Below are 19274 nucleotides of genomic sequence, written 5' to 3' on the forward strand. Positions count from 1 at the left end.
TAGGGGGCGTGCAGGAGGCAGCCGATGGATGATTCTCTTTCATCATTCATGTTTCTATTTCCCTCTCCCTCTCCCTTCCTCTCTGAAATCAATAAAAAATATATATATTTTCACCCTGGCTGGTTTGGCTCAGTGGATAGAGCATTGGCCTGCGGACTGAGGGGTCCAGGATTCCATTCCTGTCAACGGCACACGCCCAGGTTTCGGGCTCAATTCCCAGTCGGGGGCGTGCAGGAGGCAGCCGATCAATGATTCTCTCTCATCATTGATGTTTCTATCTCTCCCTCTCCCTTCCTCTCTGAAATCAATAAAAATATATATATTTTCAACGGGGTGAAACTTGGACACAAAGGTAGAGAGAGGCAGAGAGCAGACAATATGAAGACACAGGGAGCGATGGCCATCTGTAAGCCAAAGGACACCGGAGGCCACTGGAACCCAGGGGAGAGGCCTGCCCCTGCCACAGACTCTCTCAGCCTCAGAAGGAACCAACGCTGGCACCTTGACCTTGGACGTCTGGCCTTCAGAATGGAGACGGTACATTTCTGTCATTTCATCCCCACAGTCGGTGGTACTCTGTTTCAGAAACCTCCGGAGACTAATACAAACCCTAATCCTCCGGTGCCTACCATTCGCTGTAGTTCCATGGTTGTTTAGATTTTCTTCTTAAAAACAAAAAATATTGCTCTAACCGGTTTGGCTCAGTGGATAGAGCGTCGGTCTGCGGACTGAAGGGTCCCGGGTTCGATTCCGGTCAAGGGCATGTACCTTGGTTGCGGGCACATCCCCAGTAGGGAGTGTGCAGGAGGCAGATGATCGATGTTACTCTCTCATCGATGTTTCTAGCTCTCTATCCCTCTCCCTTCCTCTCTGTGAAAAATCAATAAAATATATTTTAAAAAATATTTTTATTGATTTCAGAGAGGAAGGGAGAAGGAGAGGGAGACAGAAACATCAAGGATGAGAGAGAGCCCTGACCGGTTTGGCTCAGTGGAGAGAGCGTCGGCCTGCGGACTGAAGGGTCCTGGGTTCGATTCCAGTCAAGGGCATGTACCTTGGTTGCAGGCACATCCCCGGTGGCGGGTGTGCAGGACGCAGCTGATCGATGCTTCTCTCTCATCAGTGTTTCTAGCTCTCTTTCTCTCTCCCTTCCTCTCTGTAAAAAAATCAATAAAATATATATTTTTTAAAAAAGGGATGAGAGAGAATCATTGATCAGCTGCCTCCTGCACGCCCCCTACTGGGGATCAAGCCTGCAACCCAGGCATGTGCCCTGACTCGGAATCGAACTGTGACCTCCTGGTTCATAGGTCGTTGCTCAACCACTGAGCCACGCCAGCTGGGCTGTTTAGATTTCCTGAATAGGCAAAATTCACACACAATCAAAGACTCAAATCCCCAGTGCACGCATCAAAGAGCTTTGCCAAATGCCCGCGCCACCATCACCCGGGTTTGATTCCCTTTCTATCACTTACCGACATCTGGTGTTCTTGCCTGTTTCTTGTCTCTTGCCCTCGGGCATCCTCCCAGTCCCTGAATGAATGTTAGATCCTCCTGGACTGACTTCCATCCTCATTCACCACCGGCTTCCAGGAAAGTCCAGGGGATCCAGTGAGGAATGTGGGGGGCTGGGTGAGCCCACGGTGACCCTCAGGGAGAGGGAAGTTGGCCCCTCCCAGAAGCAGTGGGTCCCCCCATTGTAAGTTCTGGCCAGGAATGAATGACTCCATTGGGTTCTGAAGGGGAGGGACATATCGGGGTGGAACTAGAATCTGGACAAGAAGAATTTACTGAGGCCCCTGGGGGAACATGCTGAGCCAGCACCTCCCCCCTGCACCCCCGCTCAGTGAGGCCCAGTGGTTGGGTCCTTTGTGAGGCAGGCTTGTGGAGACAGGAACTTTGAGGGTCAGTGGCCAGAAGAGGTAGAGAGTCTCAGAGGAAGGAGCCCCTGGGAGCAGGGCCTCACACGCCATGGCCAGCGTGGTGGTGAAGACGATCTGGCAGTCCAAGGAGATCCATGAGGCAGGGGACCCCCCGGCGGGCGTGGAGAGCCGCTCCCAGATGATCCCAGAGGCTCCTGGGGGGGTGACCAGCCCAGCCAAGGGGATCGCGAAGAAAAAGAAGGCCGTGTCGTTCCACGGGTGGGTTCATGGCACCCTGTCAGCTATGGTCCTGGCGCCCAGCACTGCCTCCCCCACAGCACGAGTCTCTGTGGGGGTGCTGGTGAAGAGGAGGGGGCAGGAAAGGGCAGGCGAGGAAGAAGTCAGGGGAAGGGAGGGCATCAAAGGAAGAAGAAAGCCAGGCCGGTGTGGCTCAGTGGTTGAGCGCCGACCCATGAACCAGGAGGTCACCGTTAGAGTCCCGGTCAGGGCACAGGCCCGGGTTGGGGGCTCGATCCTTTGTAGGGGGCGTGCAGGAGGCAGCCGGTCAATGATTCTCTCTCATCATTGATGTTTCTATCTCTCTCTCCCTCTCCCTTCTTCTCTCTCAATAAAAAAACATATTTTTTAGCCCTGGCTGGTTTGGCTCAGTGGACAGAGCCTCGGCCTGTGGACTGAAAGTTCCCAGGTTTGATTCCAGTCAAGGGCACGTGCCCGGGTTGTGGGCTCCATCCCCAGTAGGGGGCGTGCAGGAGGCAGCCGATCAATGGTTCTTTCTCATCATTGATGTTTCTATCTCTCATTCCCCTTCCTTCCTTTCTGAAATCAATAAAAATAAAAATAGACATTATTTTAAAAAGAAAATAGGTAGTAGGAAGAGGAGGAAGCAGAAAGTAGGCGGTGAGGTTGGAGTCAGAGAATCTGGGATATGGAGACAGGGAGGCAGGAGGGGCCATAACCCACTGAGGTTACATCTTCTTTTTTTTTTTTAATTGATTTCAGAGAGGAAGGGAGAGGGAGAGAGAGAGAGAGAAACATCAATGATGAGAGAGAATCATTGACCGGCTGCCGCCTGCACGCCCCACACTGGGGATTGAGCCCACAACCTGGGCCTGTGTCCTGACCGGGAATCAAACCGTGACCTCGTGGTTCATGGATTGACGCTCAACCACAGAGCCACGATGGCTGGGCTGACGCTACGTCTTGACCCCCCTGCCCGTCTCTCCTCCCCAGGGTGGAGCCTCGGATGTCCCACGAACCAATGCACTGGTGTCTGAACCTCAAAAGGTCCTCGGCCTGCACCAATGTGTCCCTGCTCAACCTGGCTGCCGTGGAGGCCACGGACTCCTCCGTGACAGACTCTACCACGGAAGACAGCAGCTCGCTGGCGCTGCCCGTGGCCCCCACCTCCCCCACCCCACCCTGGACTCCAGATGATCCAGATATCACGGAACTACTGGTGAGGGGCCCCAGCCGGGGACGACGGAGGGGTGTCTGTGTGGTTCTGGTCACTTTTTTAAAAATATAATAATTTCATTTATTTCAAAGAGGAAGGGAGAGAGAGAGAGAGAGAAACTCAATGATGAGAGAGAATCATTGATCGGCTGCCTCCTGCACACCCCCTACTGGGGAAGGGGGGGCTGGGGACGGAGCCCGAAACCCAGGCACGTGCCCTTGACTGGAATCGAACCCGGACCCTTCAGTCTGCAGGCTGACGCTCTATCCACTGAGCCACACTGGCCAGGGCTGGGAGTTGGTCTTTCGCTCATACAGTCACGTCACAATGTCCCGGGTAAGGCCAGGGTCACAAAGGCTGAGCCAGCCCAGGCCCCTGCCCTGAAAAAGCACCCAGTCAACACCTGCGTCTCGCGCTGTCTCCCAGGGACCGACTGGGGAAATACATCCTTTAATAGAGGCCATGCTGGGAGCCCAGAAGAGGAACCTCACCCCAGGATGGGTGCATCTGGGCGGGGTTCCTGGAGGAGACAGTGTGAGAACTGGGCTTTGATTAGAGGAGGAGGAGTTCTCTGAGGGGCTCACCTAAGAATCGGGGGGTAAAGCCGGGAGGTGATCAAGATCTGTGAGAGCGTAGAGAGTTCCCCACGGAAGCACAGAGGGAGGCAGGCCTACAGCTTGGTCCTTTTACCGCCCCCACCAGCCCCGCCCCGGCCAGGCTGCCCCAGGCCAGCCCTGACCTGGGCGCGATGTGGACACTGACGATGACACTAACAATAACCAGGATTGCCTGGCCCGTGGGGCTCATCCACTGGGTTGTGTCTCCTCCCAGGCACCGCAAGGTTGCTGGTTTGAGTCCCAGTCAGGGCACACGTCCAGCTTGTGGGCTTGATCCCTGATAAAGGGGTGTGTGTGTAGGAGGGAGGTAGCTGATGGATGTTTTGCTCTCGAATGGATGTTTCTCTCTCCTCTCTCTCTTTCTAAAAATCAATATACTTTTTAAAATAAGTCAGGATAGCATTCTTAAGGTGAGTATTTTTTTTATTAAATATATTTTTTATTGATTTCAGAGAGGAAGGGAGAGAGAGATAGAAACATCAGTGATGAAAGAGAACCATTGACTGGCTGCCTCCTGCACGCCCCCTACTGGGGATCGAGCCCGCAACCTAGGCATGTGCCTTTGACTGGAATCGAACCCGGGACCTTTCAGTCCGCAGGCCGAGGCTCTATCCACTGAGCCAAACCGGCTAGGGCTAAAAATCAATATTTTTAATCTTCAAAGAAACGAAGACAATAACGATGCTCATAATGATGCTAATGAGATTCACTGGCAATGACTGAGCACTTCCTATGTTTGGGAGCCTCAGTTCCCTCATCTGTGAAATGGAGATGTGTGTATTTGTTCTTACAGACACATTTCTTCAACGCCTACAATGTGCCAGACGCTGGTCTAGGAGCAGAAATAAATAGCAGGATCCAAGACAGGGTTCTGGATATAACCGCACCCACTTCCTGCGGTTGTCATGACAACGAAGTGCCGTTCATTCATGTCAAACGTTTCGCACACAGTAGTCAGCTGTAAGCACAGCATAAGTGCTGGCTGTTGGTGTCATTCTTTTTACCTACCCCCGTTTCACACGTGAACTTATTGAGGCACCAAAAGGTTAAAGAGCATATCCAATGCCCGGGCTGGTTTGGCTCAGTGGATAGAGTGTCGGCCTGCGGACTGAAGGGTCCTGGGTTCAATCCCGGCCAAGGGCATATGCCTGGTTTGCAGGCTCGATCCCCAGTCGGGGGCGTGCGGGAGGCAGCCGATCAATGATTCTCTCTCATCATTGATGTTTCTATCTCTCCCTCTCCCTTCCTCTCTCAAATCAACCATATATATATATATATATATATATATATATATATATATATATATATGTCTGGAGAGGTGGAGTGACCTCTGCAAGCTCAGAGAGTTGATCAGAAACAAGGTCAGGATTGGAAGCCTGGAGGGTTGACACTAAAGCAAAAGTCCTTTCTGTGCCTGGAAGACTCCCCTGGGGCTGGTGGGGGGGGCTGGGAAAGGTAGACCGAGCCTGGAGGCAGGGAGGCCGGAGGAGGCTGGTGGAGTAGGAGGACCAGTGGGGAGAAGGGAGCAGGGCAGGCCCCGTCGGTGGGACCGACGCCGGGAGCCATCCCTTCCCCAGGAAGAATGCTGTCCTCCCTGTGAGCGCAGCTCAGGCAGCGCAGGCCGCGCGTTGCCTCCCGCCAGAGCCGTTTCTGAGTCACACCCGCAGGGGATTGTGCTGCCTCAGAAAGAGCCCTGGGCAGCCAGCCGGGATCAAGGCCGAGGAGGCCGGCCGCCAGCCCGCGTGGGGTGTGGGGAGCAGCAGCAGCCTCCTCCCGGCCTCAGGTTCCTTCTCTGTGGAATGGAAGAAGCGATGACAGCCAGCACCTCGGGAGAGTGCAGGAGCAGCGAGGAGGTGCAGGCAGTAAGAGCTCAGAGGCGCTCAGCCCCTGAGCTCCATCCGGCGAGAGAGCTGGAGCTGAGCAGAGAGCAGGGGCAGGAGCACAGAGAGGGGCCCAGAGAGAGGGGACAGAGGGGGACAGAAAGGAGAGGTGCGGACACCAAAGAGAAGGGGGACAGACAACTAGAGCAGCGGTTCTCAACCTTCCTAATGCCATGACCCTGTAATACAGTTCCTCATGCTGTGGTGACCCCCAATGTCATTGTGACAAATTGAACATAATGAAAGCATAGTGATTAATCACAAAAACAATATGTCATTATATATGTGTTTTCCGATGGTCTTAGGCGACCCCTGTGAAAGGGTCGTTCAACCCCCAAAGGGGTCGCGACCCACAGGTTGAGAACCGCTGAACTAGAGAGAGAGGTTAGAGAAACAGGGAAGGGGGGGGCGGGGGGGGCACGGAGACCCTGCTTGAGTGACAAGCTCAGATTGGACAGAGACAATGGGAGAACGAGGAAGCAAACAGCCTTAGCTAATTCTGTCTTTTTTTTTTTTTAAGAGAGAGAGAGGAAGGAAAGGAGGGAGAGAAAGAGAGAGAAACATCCCTTAGTTGTTCCACTTACTTAGGCATCCATTGGCTGCTTCTTGTATGTGCCCTGACCGGAGATCGAACCCACAACCTTGGCATATTGGGAAGACAGACACTCTAACTTACGGAGCTACCTGGCCAGCGTGGTGGCGTCTGTCTTAAGCTATGACATCTTTGTGAGGCCAAAGGATGCAACCGAAAAGGTGCTGCTGCTTTTCGGAAAGGCCCATGAGTGAAGGGAAAGACATACAGGGAGTCTGAGCCCTGCTTGGTGCTGTCCTGCTGTCTGTGGACTCTCCTGAGGCTGCGAGCTTTGGGTTCTCACCCCTTCCTGCTAGATCCCGTCCTGCTGTCCTTATTTTGTTTTTTAATCCTCACCTGAGGATATTTCCCATTGATTTTTAGAGAGAGGGAAAGACAGAGAGAAATATTGATGTGAGAGAAACACATCGATTGGTTGCCTCCTGCATGTGTCCCGACCAGGGCCTGGGCCCCAGGCTGGGGAGGGGCCTGCAACCAAGATACGTGCCCTTGACCGGAATCGAACCCGGGACCCTTTGTTCCACAGGCCAACGCTCTATCCACTGAGCCAAACCAGCTAGAGTGAGTAGCCATATTTTTTTTTTTTTAATATATTTTATTGAGTTTTTACAGAGAGGAAAGGAGAGAGACAGAGAGCCAGAAACATCGATGAGAGAGAAACATCGATCAGCTGCCTCCCGCACACTCCCCACTGGGGATGTGCCCACAACCAAGGCACATGCCCCCGACCGGAATCGAACCTGGGACCCTTCAGTCGGCAGGCCGACGCTCTATCCACTGAGCCAAACCGGTTTTGGCGAGTAGCCATATTTTTAAAAAGGTAGACAGAAGCAGGTGAAACTCATTTCAATGTATTTAATGGCATACAATTGGTCATAGTCTTCCCTTATAATCCTTTTTCTTCCATAGGACCCATTTTAATGTCCCCTTTCCTTCCTGATTTTAGTAATTTGAGTCTTCTCTCTCTTGTCCATAGTCAGCCTGGCTAAAGATTTGTCAATTATGTTGACCTTTAACAAAAACAACCAACTTCTCATTTTGTGGATTTTTACATACTGTTTTTCTTCTATTTCTTTTTTTACCACTGCGTCTTTACTAACCCTCCCTTCTGCTAGCTCTCAGTTCAGTATACTCTTCCTTTTCTAGTTTGTTAAAGTGGAAGTTTACATTATTAATTCTGCGTGCTTTCTTCTTTATGATGGAGGTGTTTAGTGCTCTAAATTTCCTTCCAAGTATTTCTTTCCCTAATCCCGTAAGTTTTGGGGTTACTGTGTTCATTTTCCTGCACCCCAAAACACTTGGTCACTTCTCCTGTGACTTCTTCTTCTACTCATTGGTTGTTTATGAGTGTATTGTTTAATTTCTATATATGTGTTCCCCAAATTTCTTTCTGCAATTGATTTCTTTTTTTTCTTGATTTCAGAGAGGGAGAGAAAAGAGAGAGAGAAACATCAATGATGAGAGAGAACCATTGATTGCTGCCTCCTGCACATCCCCTACCCGGGATCGAGCCTGCAACCCGGGCATGTGCCCTTGACTGGAATCAAACCCGGGACCCTTCAGTTTGCAGGCTGATGCTCTATCCACTGAGCCAAACCAGCCAGGGCTCTGCAATCGATTTCTAAGTTCACTCTCCTGATGTCATCAAGGTAAAAAAATGTACTTTGTATGACGTCAATCTTTTTCAATTTATTGAGAATATTTTGGGAACTTGAGGAGAATGTGTATTCTGCATTGTACGTGGCATGTTCTATACATGTCTGTTAGGGCTGGTTGATTGAGTGCTGCTCAAATTTTCTATCTCTTTGCTGATCATCTGTCTAGTTGTTCTAGCATAGAAAGTGAGGTATTGAAATCAATCATGAATGTTGAATCATCAGTTTCTCCCTTCAATTCTGTCATGTATTTGAAGTTTTGTTAGGAGCATATATATTTATAATTGTTATATCTTCTCAGTGACTCAACTCTTAACAGTTTTGCCAGTTTTTTTAATTGATTTTATGAAGGGGTGGAATTTGGGGGAGGGGCTGACTCCACTTTGCTGTCTCCTTGAAACAGTGTTTATCACACTTGTTCTCCGCAGCCATCATGCAAGAAATGTGATATTGCATGTGCAGGAAACTTGTTCTCTCTTTTCTCTTTGTGTATCAGTTCAGCAACTGTGAAAGGAACCAAAATGACCTGTTTATTTCTCACATAAAGATCTCAACAAATAGAGCGGGCCTGCTCTTCAAATGCAAAAGGTTACAGGCTCCTGTGTTCTGATGGCTCAGCTATTAAGTCACAAGTTTGGCTGCTGCAACTAAAAGACACAAACAGCCCTGGCCAGGTTGGTTCAGTGGTTAGAGCATCGACCTATGGACTGAAAGGTCATGAGTTCTATCCCTGGTCAAGGGCACGTACCTCAGTTGCAGGTTCGATCCACGGCCCTTGCCAAGGCACATGCAAGAGATAACCAATCGATGTGTCTCTCTCACATTGATGTTCTCTCTCTCTTTCCCCCTCCTCCTTCGCTTCCATTCTCTCTAAAATCAATGGAGCCCTAGCTGGTTTGGCTCAATGGATAGAGTGTCTGCCTGCGGACTGAAGGGTCCTGGGTTCGATTCTGGCCAAGGGCACATGCCTGGGTTGCAGGCTTGATCCCCAGTAGGGGGCGTGCAGGAGGCAGCCAATGGATGATTCTCTCCCATCATTGATGTTTCTATCTCTCTCCTCCCGTCCTCTCTAAAATCAATAAAATATATATTAAAAAATAAAATCAATGGAAAAAATGCCCTCAGGTGAGGATTAAAAAAAAAACCCACAGAACAGCATAGCTTAAACAAGATGGAAAATGTCATCTCTCATCTGTAAGCCTTCAGAGGTGGTTGGAATCTAGGATGGGAGGCCCACAGTGTCGGAATTCAGGCTTCCTCTATCTCAGGGATGGTGAACCTTTGAGCTCGGTGTGTCAGCATTTTGAAAAACCCTAACTTAACTCTGATATTTGCAACCGTAGTAAAACAAACATTTATATTTTTGATATTTATTTTATATATTTAAATGCCATTTAACCAAGAAAAATCAACCAAAAAAATGAGTTTGCATGTTAGAGGTGACACTATCTTGTTCTGTCTTCCATCTCATGCTCCAAAATGGCTTTAGCCACCAATTTTGCATCCCCGCCAACAGGAAGAAAGAAATGGGGCCGTTCTCTCCTCTTTCCCTTATCAAAGGCATGACTCACAGACATTATCTTCATTGTTCCCACTCACATTCCTCGGCCAGAACTTAGTCACATGACCACAGCTGGCTACAAGGGAGCCTGGGAAATGTAGTCTTTGGCTGGGAAGTCATGTGCTAGGCTAATTTCTGTCAATGTGGAAGAGCTGCGAGTGGACCCTGCCTCATGGGTCCCTCCTGAGCCAGTCTGGCAGGAATCACAGAGCATTTTATGGTGATGAAAGATAGCAATGATCCAAGGCCACCTGGGGATGTCCCTTGTCCACCCCGGGACGCAGCACATGAGGCGGCCTTGTCAGATTTTAAACCCAGAACTTAGGCCACCTCATGCGCTGTGTCCCTGGGTGGACAAGGGACATCCCCTCTCTGAGCCTCATCTGCCTCCCTCGCAGAACGGGCCAAATCATCTCAACAGGTGTGGTTGTGAGGAAGGAAAGAGAAAACGTGTGTACGTGCTTGGCCTGGAGCGCAGTGCCTGCTCGTGTCCAGAAAGTGGGTCACCTTTAGAATCCCCCAGCGCCTGGAGAGGAAGTCAGAGCACGTGTCTCAACAATTTATCTTATTTATGTCTGCGGATCCTGCAGGCTTTGATCTCAGTGTTCGGCTGACACCATCTTCCTTCCTCCACCTGTCTGAGTGCTCCCCCACCCCCTCTCCCTCCTGGTCCTACTTATTGTTCCTACCACCACCAAGCGGAAGCCAAGTCCGCCCCTGGCTCTCGGGGCAGGAGTACCTGGAATCAAGGTCACGCGGCCACGGCTCAAGGTCACGCGGCCACTCTAGGGCAGAATCGAGGTGTGCGCTGAGCCTTTTCTCGGTTCTAGACTTGTTCCTGGGCTTGGGGTTTTGCTCCCACCCACCTGTCTCTCCTCCTTCCCCAGAGCGGGGTCAATAGTGGATTGGTTCGCGCCAAAGACTCCATCACCAGCTTGAAGGAAAAAACTACCCGGGTCAATCAGCATGTGCAGACGCTGCAGGTGTGCGGGCCGCCCTCCCCCCAGCACCTCCTCTTCCTCCAGGGCCGCTTGGCTCTCTTAGGCCCCTCCACCAACTCAGTGAGCCCGTAGCCCAGCTGGGAAGCCAGAGGCTCAGAAAGGAAAGCAGTTTTCCCAGGCCTAGTCTCTCCCCACCACGGGGGGGGGGGGGGGGAGGGGAGTGGGGTGTCCCCTGTGGCCTTAGCTAACCCCTCCCTTCCACGCTCCAGAGTGAGTGTTCTGTGCTGAGCGAGAATCTAGAGAGAAGGCGGCAAGAGGCAGAAGAACTGGAAGGGTACTGTAGTCAACTCAAGGTGAGCCTGCTGGGAGGTGGGGCAGGAGTCGGGGTGGGGGGAGCAGGGAGTGGACCTAGGAAGAGGGTGGAGGGAATGGAGTGGGTGGACATGAGAGGGTGGGGGAGTGGAAAGCAGCACAGGACAGGTTGAAGGAGAAAGTCATCCCTTTAACCAAGGGAGCCAGGCTCCGAAGGGGTAGAACCATAGGCAGGGGGCAGACACTGGCTGTGGGGGCGAGGGGGGAGGTGTGCCTTGTTATCTGGGGTGCAGCCTGTATGGAAATAGAGGGGAAGGGCAAGGAGGCAGAACTGGAATGGGAAGGCAGGGCCCCTGCCCTGGTGTCCTGACCCAGGAGAACTGCCGGAAGGTGACGCGCTCGGTGGAAGATGCTGAAATAAAAACCAACGTCCTGAAGCAGAACTCCGCCCTGCTGGAGGTAAGGGGGTCGGGGGGTGTCCCAGGACTGGGGGCAGGGTACTTGGTCAGACTTCAGCCGGGCCTTTCCCACCCCACCATCACCCCACCCCCTTCATGTTCACGGTCATGCTTCTCGGTGCACGGTAATAGTCAGGTCCCAGACGCGTGTTGGACTTCGTGCGGGAATGTCCGTGGCGCCCACATGCCCACACATCTCCCGGCAACATGTTGGGAAAGTTTCAAGTGTTCTTCCCAAACGGGGAGACTGACACCTTGGAGGACTGCAGTCGGGGGGGTGGAGGGCTTGGGGGGTGCAGGGCTGAATGGAGACAGGGAGGCAGGCATCTTCAAATGGGAGAAAGGTCCCCAAGTACCGGCAAGGGGGAGTCCATTTAGACTCCCGGCTGGACTTCCCAATATCCTGTCCCCCACGCCCATCTCAGGGACTCACTGGGTGGATCTGGGGTGGAGGTGATAGTGGGGGGCAAGGGGCTCCACGCCCTAACCCTGCCCCCCCTCAGGAGAAGCTGCGCTACCTCCAGCAGCAGCTGCAGGACGAGACTCCCCGGAGGCAGGAGGCCCAGCTGCAGGAGCTGGAGCAGAAGCTGGAGGCCGGCCTGTCCCGGCAGGGCTGCTCGGGGCCGCCCGGGAGCCCCGATGACCCCCCGCGTCCGCGCAGCCTGGCCTCCGGCTGCTGGGGAGCGGGGGCCCGGGCCGGGGAGGGCCTCGTCATGAGTGAGCAGGAGGTGCAGAAGGTGTCTGCCGGCCTGGAGGACCTGAGGTGAGTGGGTCCTGGGGTCCAAGACTGGAAGATCTTGGGGGGCAGGGCCCGGGGGGTGGAGCCCTGAAGAGCCTGGGAGGGCATGTTTCAGGAGGTGGTGACCTAGAAGGGCAGGAATTGTGTGTGTGTGTGCACAGACGTGGTCTTGGGGCGGCGGGCACGATGGGGACGGGTGCAACCCCGCCCTGACCAGCTCTCACCTTTCCCCTCCAGGCGGGAGGTGTCCTCGCTGACCGCGCGGTGGCACCAGGAGGAGGGCGCGGTGCAGGAGGCCCTGCGGCTGCTGGGGGGCCTGGGCGGCAGGCTGGACGGCTTCCTGGGCCAGTGGGAGCGGGCGCAGCGTGAGCAGGCGCAGACGGCGCGGGGCCTGCAGGAGCTGCGGGGCCGCACCGACGAGCTGTGCACCATGTGAGGGCCGCGGCGCGGGGCGGGGCCGCGGGGGGCGGGGCCTCGAGGGAAAGCGGTGGACCAATCAGCTGGGGCCAAGAGGGCCCGACCAGATACTGACAGGAGGAAGCTCCTATAGGAAGAGGCTGGCCATCCCTAATAAGGCCTGAGGGGCGGGGTCAATTAGAGACGGGTTTCCCACACCTTCAAAGGACAGAGGGAGGAGCCAAGTAGGCATGGTGAGAGCCCATTGGAGAACAAGGAGGGGTCTTTCAGCCCTAAAAACATAAAAGGCCTGGCTGGTTTGGCTCAGTGGGTAGAGCGTTGGCCTGTGGACTTGGGTGGGTGGGGGGGGGGCTCTCTCTCTTTCCCTTCCTCTCTGAAATAAGTGAAGATATATTTTAAAAAATAAAAATTTTTAAAAAGCCTATAAAAATAAATAAATAAAAGGAGCCCGGGCCAGTGAGTCCAATGGTTAGAGTCTCAGCCTGAGCACCGAATGGTCTCAGGTCGGATTCCCTGTCACGGGCATGTACCTGGGTTGCAGGTTTGATCCCTGACCCCCGTGGGGGTGCATGCGGGAGGCAACCAATGTTTCTCTCTCTCCCTCCCTCTCTCACCCATTCCCTACCTCCCTTCTATTCTGTCTAAAAAGCAATGGGAAAAATATCCTCGGGTGAGGCTTAACAAAATAAAATTTTTAATTTTTAAAAATAAACATAAAAAGAGGGGCCAATCAGAGCAGAGAGGGGCAGGCAGGGCGGGGTATTAGCCCTGGTGGTCAAGGGCATAGCATTGCTCGCAGGGGCGCCCTCGAAGCCCTGGCTATTGTTCCGCTTCAGGGTGGAGCGATCAGCCGTGTCCGTGGCTTCGCTGAGGAGCGATCTGGAGGGCCTGGGCCCTGTGAAGCCGATTCTGGAGGAGCTGGGGCGGCAGTTTCAGAGCTCCCGCCGAAGTTCCGACCTCTCCATGAGCCTGGAGCGGGCCCCCCAAGGCTCCTGCACCCGCTGTGCCAGGTAAGGGGCCCAGGCCTGGCTCCGCGCGTGCGTTCCCTAAAGACAAAGCATGCGAGGAGCTGGGCGTTGGCGGGAGTGGGAGGGAGGGCACCCCAGGCATGCACTGTTGGACCAGCAGTCCTGGTGCATTATGGGAGCCACACTTCCCACGTGGAGTCAGTATCCTGTGGAACACCAGAAGGTCTTGATATAGTCAAGCAACCTAGACTTCTAGTGCATTGTGGGAAGATTGGGATGTGACGGTGGTTCTCAACCTTCTGGCCCTTTAAATACAGTTCCTCATGTTGTGACCCAACCATAAAATTATTTCCGTTGCTACTTCATAACTGCAATGTTGCTACTGCTATGAATCGTCATGTAAATATCTGATATGCAGGATGGTCTTAGGCGACCCCTGTGAAAGGGTCGTTCGACCGCCAAAGGGGTCGCGACCCACAGGTTGAGAACCACTGGTGGAGGCTGGGTTTGTGGGTGCATTGTGGGGAGGTGAGACCTTGGTTTATCAGGGCGCCCAGGGACACCTTGTTCGGGTCATATTAGGAAGGGGGAGGACTTCCAGTACGAGGTGGGATCAGATGAAACCAGTCCATTGTGGGAAGTCTGAGCTTTTGATGAACTGAGGGCCATCGCTGCCCTTGGGGAGTGGGACTCCCAGGCATTGTGGGAACTCCCACGCTGCGGAACACAAAGGATAGCTCAGGCACTGCAGGTTGGCCCCGTGCGGGGTGGCGAGGTTGCATGGGTGCTCAGCGGAAAGGGGCCCCGGGTGGAGGCTGGGCGGTAGGCGTCCTGGGAATGGAGTTGGTGCCAGGCCTCTTTCACCTGCTGACTCCCCTCCCGCAGCCAGGGGCAGCAGCTGTCCACGGAGTCCCTGCAGCAGCTGCTGGAGCGTGCCCTGACCCCGCTAGTGGATGAGGTGAAGCAGAGGGGCCTGGCCCCTGCCTGCCCCAGCTGCCAGCGGCTGCACAAGAAGATTCTGGTACCAGGGCCCGTGGGCCACCACGCCCCACTTTTCTGGCAGAGAGGGGGCGGGAGCCCCGGGCGGGCGTGGGGACTGCTGTGTGCGGTGGGGTGGGAAGACTGAGCTGTGGGCAGCAGGGGTATGGGGGGACACCGGGCTCTGATGATTAGGGTCAGGGGAGGGGCAAGCAGTTTAGAAGGTTGGATTTAGAGACTTTTTGAAGAGAATGTCAATGTGTGGACATTTTAGAAACCAGCACAGGTTCCATTGGTCAATTATTTTTTTTAAATATTTTTTTATTGATTTCAGAGAGGAAGGGAGAGGGAGAGAGAGAAACACCATTGATGAGAGAGAATCATTGATAGTCTGCCTCCTGCACACCCCCTATGAGGGATCGAGCCCGCAACCCAGGCATGTGCCCTTGGCCGGAATCGAACCCGTGACTCTTCAGTCCGCAGGCAGACACTCTATCCACTGAGCCAAACCGGCTAGGGCTCCGTTGGTCAGTTGTTAGGGAACCTTGGTGGCGGACATTGCCCAGAGCATGATGGGACACTGGGTATGGGGCACTGTGGGACGCAGGAGACAGACACATCTACAGCTTCGTAGGATGCAAACCTGGTTTTCTATAGGTTGTAAGAGAGGCCACATATTACACGGGGTCACTGAGGTCGGACAGGGAACGCACGTCGCAGTAAACTAGTGCATTTTGGGAAGTGGGGCCACAGCTCTGCCTGGGCCGTCGCACCACCGACTTCAAGCCCAACAGCCAATGGAACTTTCCGTCCTGCTGGAGTGTACGCAGGGAGCTGATGTCTTACGGGCTCTGGCCTGACGATAGAAGTGGTAGCGGGTGAGACAGGCGAGCGAGGCAGGGAGGGACATTGGTGTGGCAGAGCTCTGGGCCAAGGGGCCCGGTGCATGCTGGGACACAGGGGACCAGAGCACGGAGGACCACTATTGTGACAGAGATGCTGGTCGGTAGCTAAGGAGCCGGGAGGCCTTAGGAGATGCAGAAGGCCACCACGTGAGGGATTCTGGGGGCCAAACACATATCCAAGGCATCATGCTCCGTGGGCATTTGGGGAAAATAAGACGGATGCCGGTTTAGCGTTTGCTGGGACACAGAAGGCCAGTGCACCGGGGACAGGCGGAGGGGCAGGCCCAGGTTCAGCACACAGGGGAGTCTGGAAGGCCAGGGCATTGCGGGACGCTGGGGTCCCCTGGAGGCATGATAGGGTACCTTGAGGGAGGAATGTGGGCCCCACGGGCCCCTGCCCCTGGCCCTCCGCGACCCAGCTCCCTCCACCCCCAGCCCAGTCAGGCAAGCCCAGCGGCGCCTACACTCCTCTCCCCAGGAGCTGGAGCGCCAGGCCTTGGCCAAGCACGTCAGGGCAGAGGCCCTGAGCTCCACCCTTCGCCTGGCCCAGGACGAAGCTTTGCGGGCCAAGAACCTGCTGCTGACGGACAAGATGAAGCCGGAGTGAGGAAGGAGGCTGAGGGCATGGGAGGAGGGTGAGGTCTTGGGGGTCGGGCCTGAGTCTCCCCCTCCACCAGCCCCCTGGCACCCAGGCCCACCAGCACCGACCGCCCACTGCCTGTCATTGCAGGGAGAAGGTGGCCTCCCTGGACTATCTACACTTGAAGATGTGCTCCCTCCATGATCAGCTCAGCAACCTGCCACTTGAGGGGTCCACGGGGACAATGGGAGGAGGAAGTAGTGGGGGGACTCCCCCCAAACGTGGGGGCCCTAACCCAGAACAATAAATGGCCCCTCATGCTGGCATGAACTCTGTCTCCTTTTTGGCACCGAAAGATGGTCAGTAATTTGGAGGCACACCATGCGGTCCTCAGCTCACAGGCGTCTCCATCCCAGAGAGATGCTGATGATGGGCCAGGTCTTTGGAAAGAAGGTAGGGGGTAAAAAAGGTTCTAGGATGCAGTCTGTGCGTCAGTCAACCTACCTTTTTCAGGGTGATTTTTCCTAGGTCATTGCCTATTGCTGTGCAAAGAATTATCCCCAAAACTTAGCTGCTCAAAGCAATAGCTGTGTATGATCTCACCATTTCTGAAGGCCAGGAATCTGGGAGTAGCTTCGCTGGATGGCTCTGGCTCAGGGTCCTCACGAGTTTGCAGGATGGGAGCTGGGGCTGCAGTCATCTGAAGGCGTGACTGGGGCGGGAAGGCTCGCTCTCATGGCTGCTGGCCGGGGGCTCCGCTTCTCATGCCAGCTCACTTCTCCCGGAGCAGCAGCCTGAGAGAGAACAGGTGCCTTTGGTGACGTAGGCCCCCAAGTCACATGGTATCATTTCCCCTTTTTATGTTCCTTGGAATTGAGTCCAAATCTTACTCAGGGGTCGTGTCAGAGCATTTGCAGACATATTTTAAAGAGACCGTCAATTTGTGGACATATTTTAAACCGCCACCGTAGTGCTATTTTAAGCTTTTAATCAAGTATAATATAAACAGAAAAGTTCACAAATGAGAAGCTCCATGAGCCCAGCCAATGTGGCTCAGTGGTTGAGCACTGACCTATGAACCAGGACGTCACAGTTTGATTCCCAGTCAGGGCACAGGCCCGGGTTGCGGGCTCAATCCCCAGTGGGGGGCGTGCAGGAGGCAGCCAATCAATGATTCCCTCTCATCATTGATGTTTCTATCCCTCTCTTCCTCTCTGAAATCAATAAAAACACATTTTTAAAAATTTAAAAAGCAACTACATGTTAAAAAAAAAGATTGTGGAAATATTAAATTTATAAAAAAACAACAACAACAAAAAACACCCACAAATAACTACTCTGAACACTTAAAATAGACTTTGATGTAAGGGATTGGCTGCACAGGTGATGGAAGGCCCGAGGGCCGAAAGGAGATGAGAGGGAAGCCACAGATTAGCAGCAGCCGGAAGCCAGGACCACCTTGGGATGGAGGACAAACAGAGGAGGTGGTGCCGTGGAGTTGAGGGACGGAGTTCACCTGCTGGAAGCAGAAAGCACAGCAGGTCCGTCCAGTAAGAGCCGCGGCCACCTCAGAGAAGCACCCTGAAGCAGAGGCCGCGGGGAACGCCTGCCGGTCCCCACACACCACCCCACCTCCTGCCAGTGTCGCAGAGGAAGCCACTGAACACCACTGTCCTTGCGGCCATCGTACTGCCATCGTGGTCCATGGCCGCAGCCACTGGATCCCTATCACTCCAGCTGGAACTGCATCCCCGTCGGCAGGGATGGTGACACATCACCAGGGTGCCGCTGCACACGGTGGGTCACCAGCACCCCATTCCTTGTTGGCAAGGAGCGCACCACTGTGTGTAAACCCTGAAAACGAACTAAACCACCCCCCGAACCCCACCTCGGAGAATCTGCCCCGAGTTGCCCACAGTGGCGTCAGTCACGGTATCTTCCGGCGACAAAAGGCACACCAGTTATTTTAACAGATGGTGTCTGTCACCTAAAGAAACGTTACAGTAGCCACCCCCTGCTTATTCGCAGTTTCACTTTCCATGGTAAACCCCGGGGTGGAAGATGTGTAATGGAAAATTCCAGAAATAAACAATTCCTTCGTTTTAAACTGGGCACGATTCCGAGCGGCATGATGAAATCCCACGCGGACCAGCTCCATCCCGCCCCCGGCATCAATGATCCCTTTGTCCAGTTTCTCTACGCGTTAGTCACTTAGTAGGACTTGGTTATCAGATCGACTGTATCCCAGTCGGTGCTCATTAACCCTCCTTTCACTTTATCAATGACCCCAAAGCCAGGCACGTTCATGACAGCGCGGGGTGGGGCAAAAGTAGGTTTACAGTTGCGAGTATGGGGAAACACAGTTTACTCTTGGATTATCATTTATTATCGTGTTGTTTTCTATATGCAAACCTCTTTTTGCCCCACCCAGTATACTATTAGATGTGTTCTATTATTAATTACTGTTAACCTCTTACTGTGCCTAATTTATAAATTAAACTTTATCATAGGAATGTATAGGAAAAAAAACAGTATATATAGGGTTTGGTATACATTTTATATAGATATAGATATATACATACATAAATATGCATATACATATATATACATATATACTGTGTGTGTGTGTGTATATATATATATATATATATATATATATATATATATATATATATACACACTGTATATATACACTGAGTGGCCAGATTATTATGACCGGCCAGATTATTATGACCACCCCATCAGTACTTCGTTGGGCCACCTTTTGCCTTCAATACTGCAGCGATTCTTCTTGGCATTGACTCCACGAGATGCTGAAAGGTGATGAGAGGAATCTGACACCAGGCCTGATGAATAGCACTGTCCAGTTCTGTGAGATTTGATGGTTGTGGAACCAGCTGCCTGATGGCTCTTTTAACTTCGTCCCACAAATGCTCAACTGGATTGAGATCTGGTGATGGTGGGGGCCACCTAAGCAAGGTAAAGTCTCCCTCATGTTCTTGAAACCACTCCTGCACAATACGAGCACCGTGGCATGGCGCATTGTCTTGTTGGAAGAAGCCGTCTCCACTGGAATACGCCATCAACATGATAGGATGAACCTGATCAGCAACGATACTTAGGTATGTGGTGCTATTCAGACGTTTATAATGGTCTGGCCCTCTAGCAACGTCAGCGCGAAATTATAGCTAATTTGCCTACAAACGTCAGGTGGTCATAATAATCTGCCCACTCAGTGTATATAGAGGCTTTCACGCATCCACTGGGGGTCTTGGAACGTATCCCCCCAGGATAATAATAAAGGGAACTACTGTACTTAGGTATAAAGGGTTGGT

At 53.1% G+C, this 19274-nt stretch overlaps 1 protein-coding gene and 1 long non-coding RNA gene across 3 annotated transcripts; one reads left to right on the top strand and one right to left on the bottom strand.

Moving 5' to 3' along the window:
* Positions 1-1971: 1971 nt before the first annotated feature.
* On the top strand, positions 1972-16269 carry TSKS (testis specific serine kinase substrate). 2 transcript variants are annotated; one of them, XM_059665343.1, is made up of 11 exons: positions 1972-2141; positions 3114-3339; positions 10529-10624; positions 10852-10935; positions 11270-11353; positions 11856-12115; positions 12329-12523; positions 13345-13518; positions 14362-14497; positions 15838-15962; positions 16090-16269. In XM_059665343.1, the coding sequence occupies exons 1-11, from the start codon at positions 1972-1974 to the stop codon at positions 16244-16246; spliced, it is 1707 nt and encodes a 568-aa protein (XP_059521326.1). In that variant the 3' UTR covers positions 16247-16269. The 2 variants fall into 2 exon arrangements, with proteins under 2 accessions (XP_059521326.1, XP_059521327.1); XM_059665344.1 differs by lacking the exons at positions 1972-2141; positions 3114-3339 and adding an exon at positions 5302-5815 and having other exon boundaries at positions 15795-15994.
* Positions 14755-18461, bottom strand: LOC132216240 (uncharacterized). The gene is made up of 2 exons (XR_009448725.1): positions 17567-18461; positions 14755-16714 (listed from the first exon to the last, which is right to left on the bottom strand). It is a non-coding gene; the product is annotated as an uncharacterized LOC132216240 (long non-coding RNA).
* Positions 18462-19274: the final 813 nt, after the last annotated feature.

Source organism: Myotis daubentonii, chromosome 15, assembly GCF_963259705.1.
Source record: "Myotis daubentonii chromosome 15, mMyoDau2.1, whole genome shotgun sequence".
Taxonomy (NCBI): domain Eukaryota; kingdom Metazoa; phylum Chordata; class Mammalia; order Chiroptera; family Vespertilionidae; genus Myotis; species Myotis daubentonii.

What these genes read in the sequence shown, in the direction of transcription:
- TSKS (XM_059665343.1), top strand. Translation starts at nt 1,972, where the DNA reads ATGGCCAGCGTGGTGGTGAAGACGATCTGGCAGTCCAAGGAGATCCAT. An exon ending in AGAACTCCGCCCTGCTGGAG is followed by an intron (nt 11,354 to 11,855) that starts GTAAGGGGGTCG and finishes GCCCCCCCTCAG; the next exon opens with GAGAAGCTGCGCTACCTCCA. An exon ending in TCCTGCACCCGCTGTGCCAG is followed by an intron (nt 13,519 to 14,361) that starts GTAAGGGGCCCA and finishes CCCCTCCCGCAG; the next exon opens with CCAGGGGCAGCAGCTGTCCA.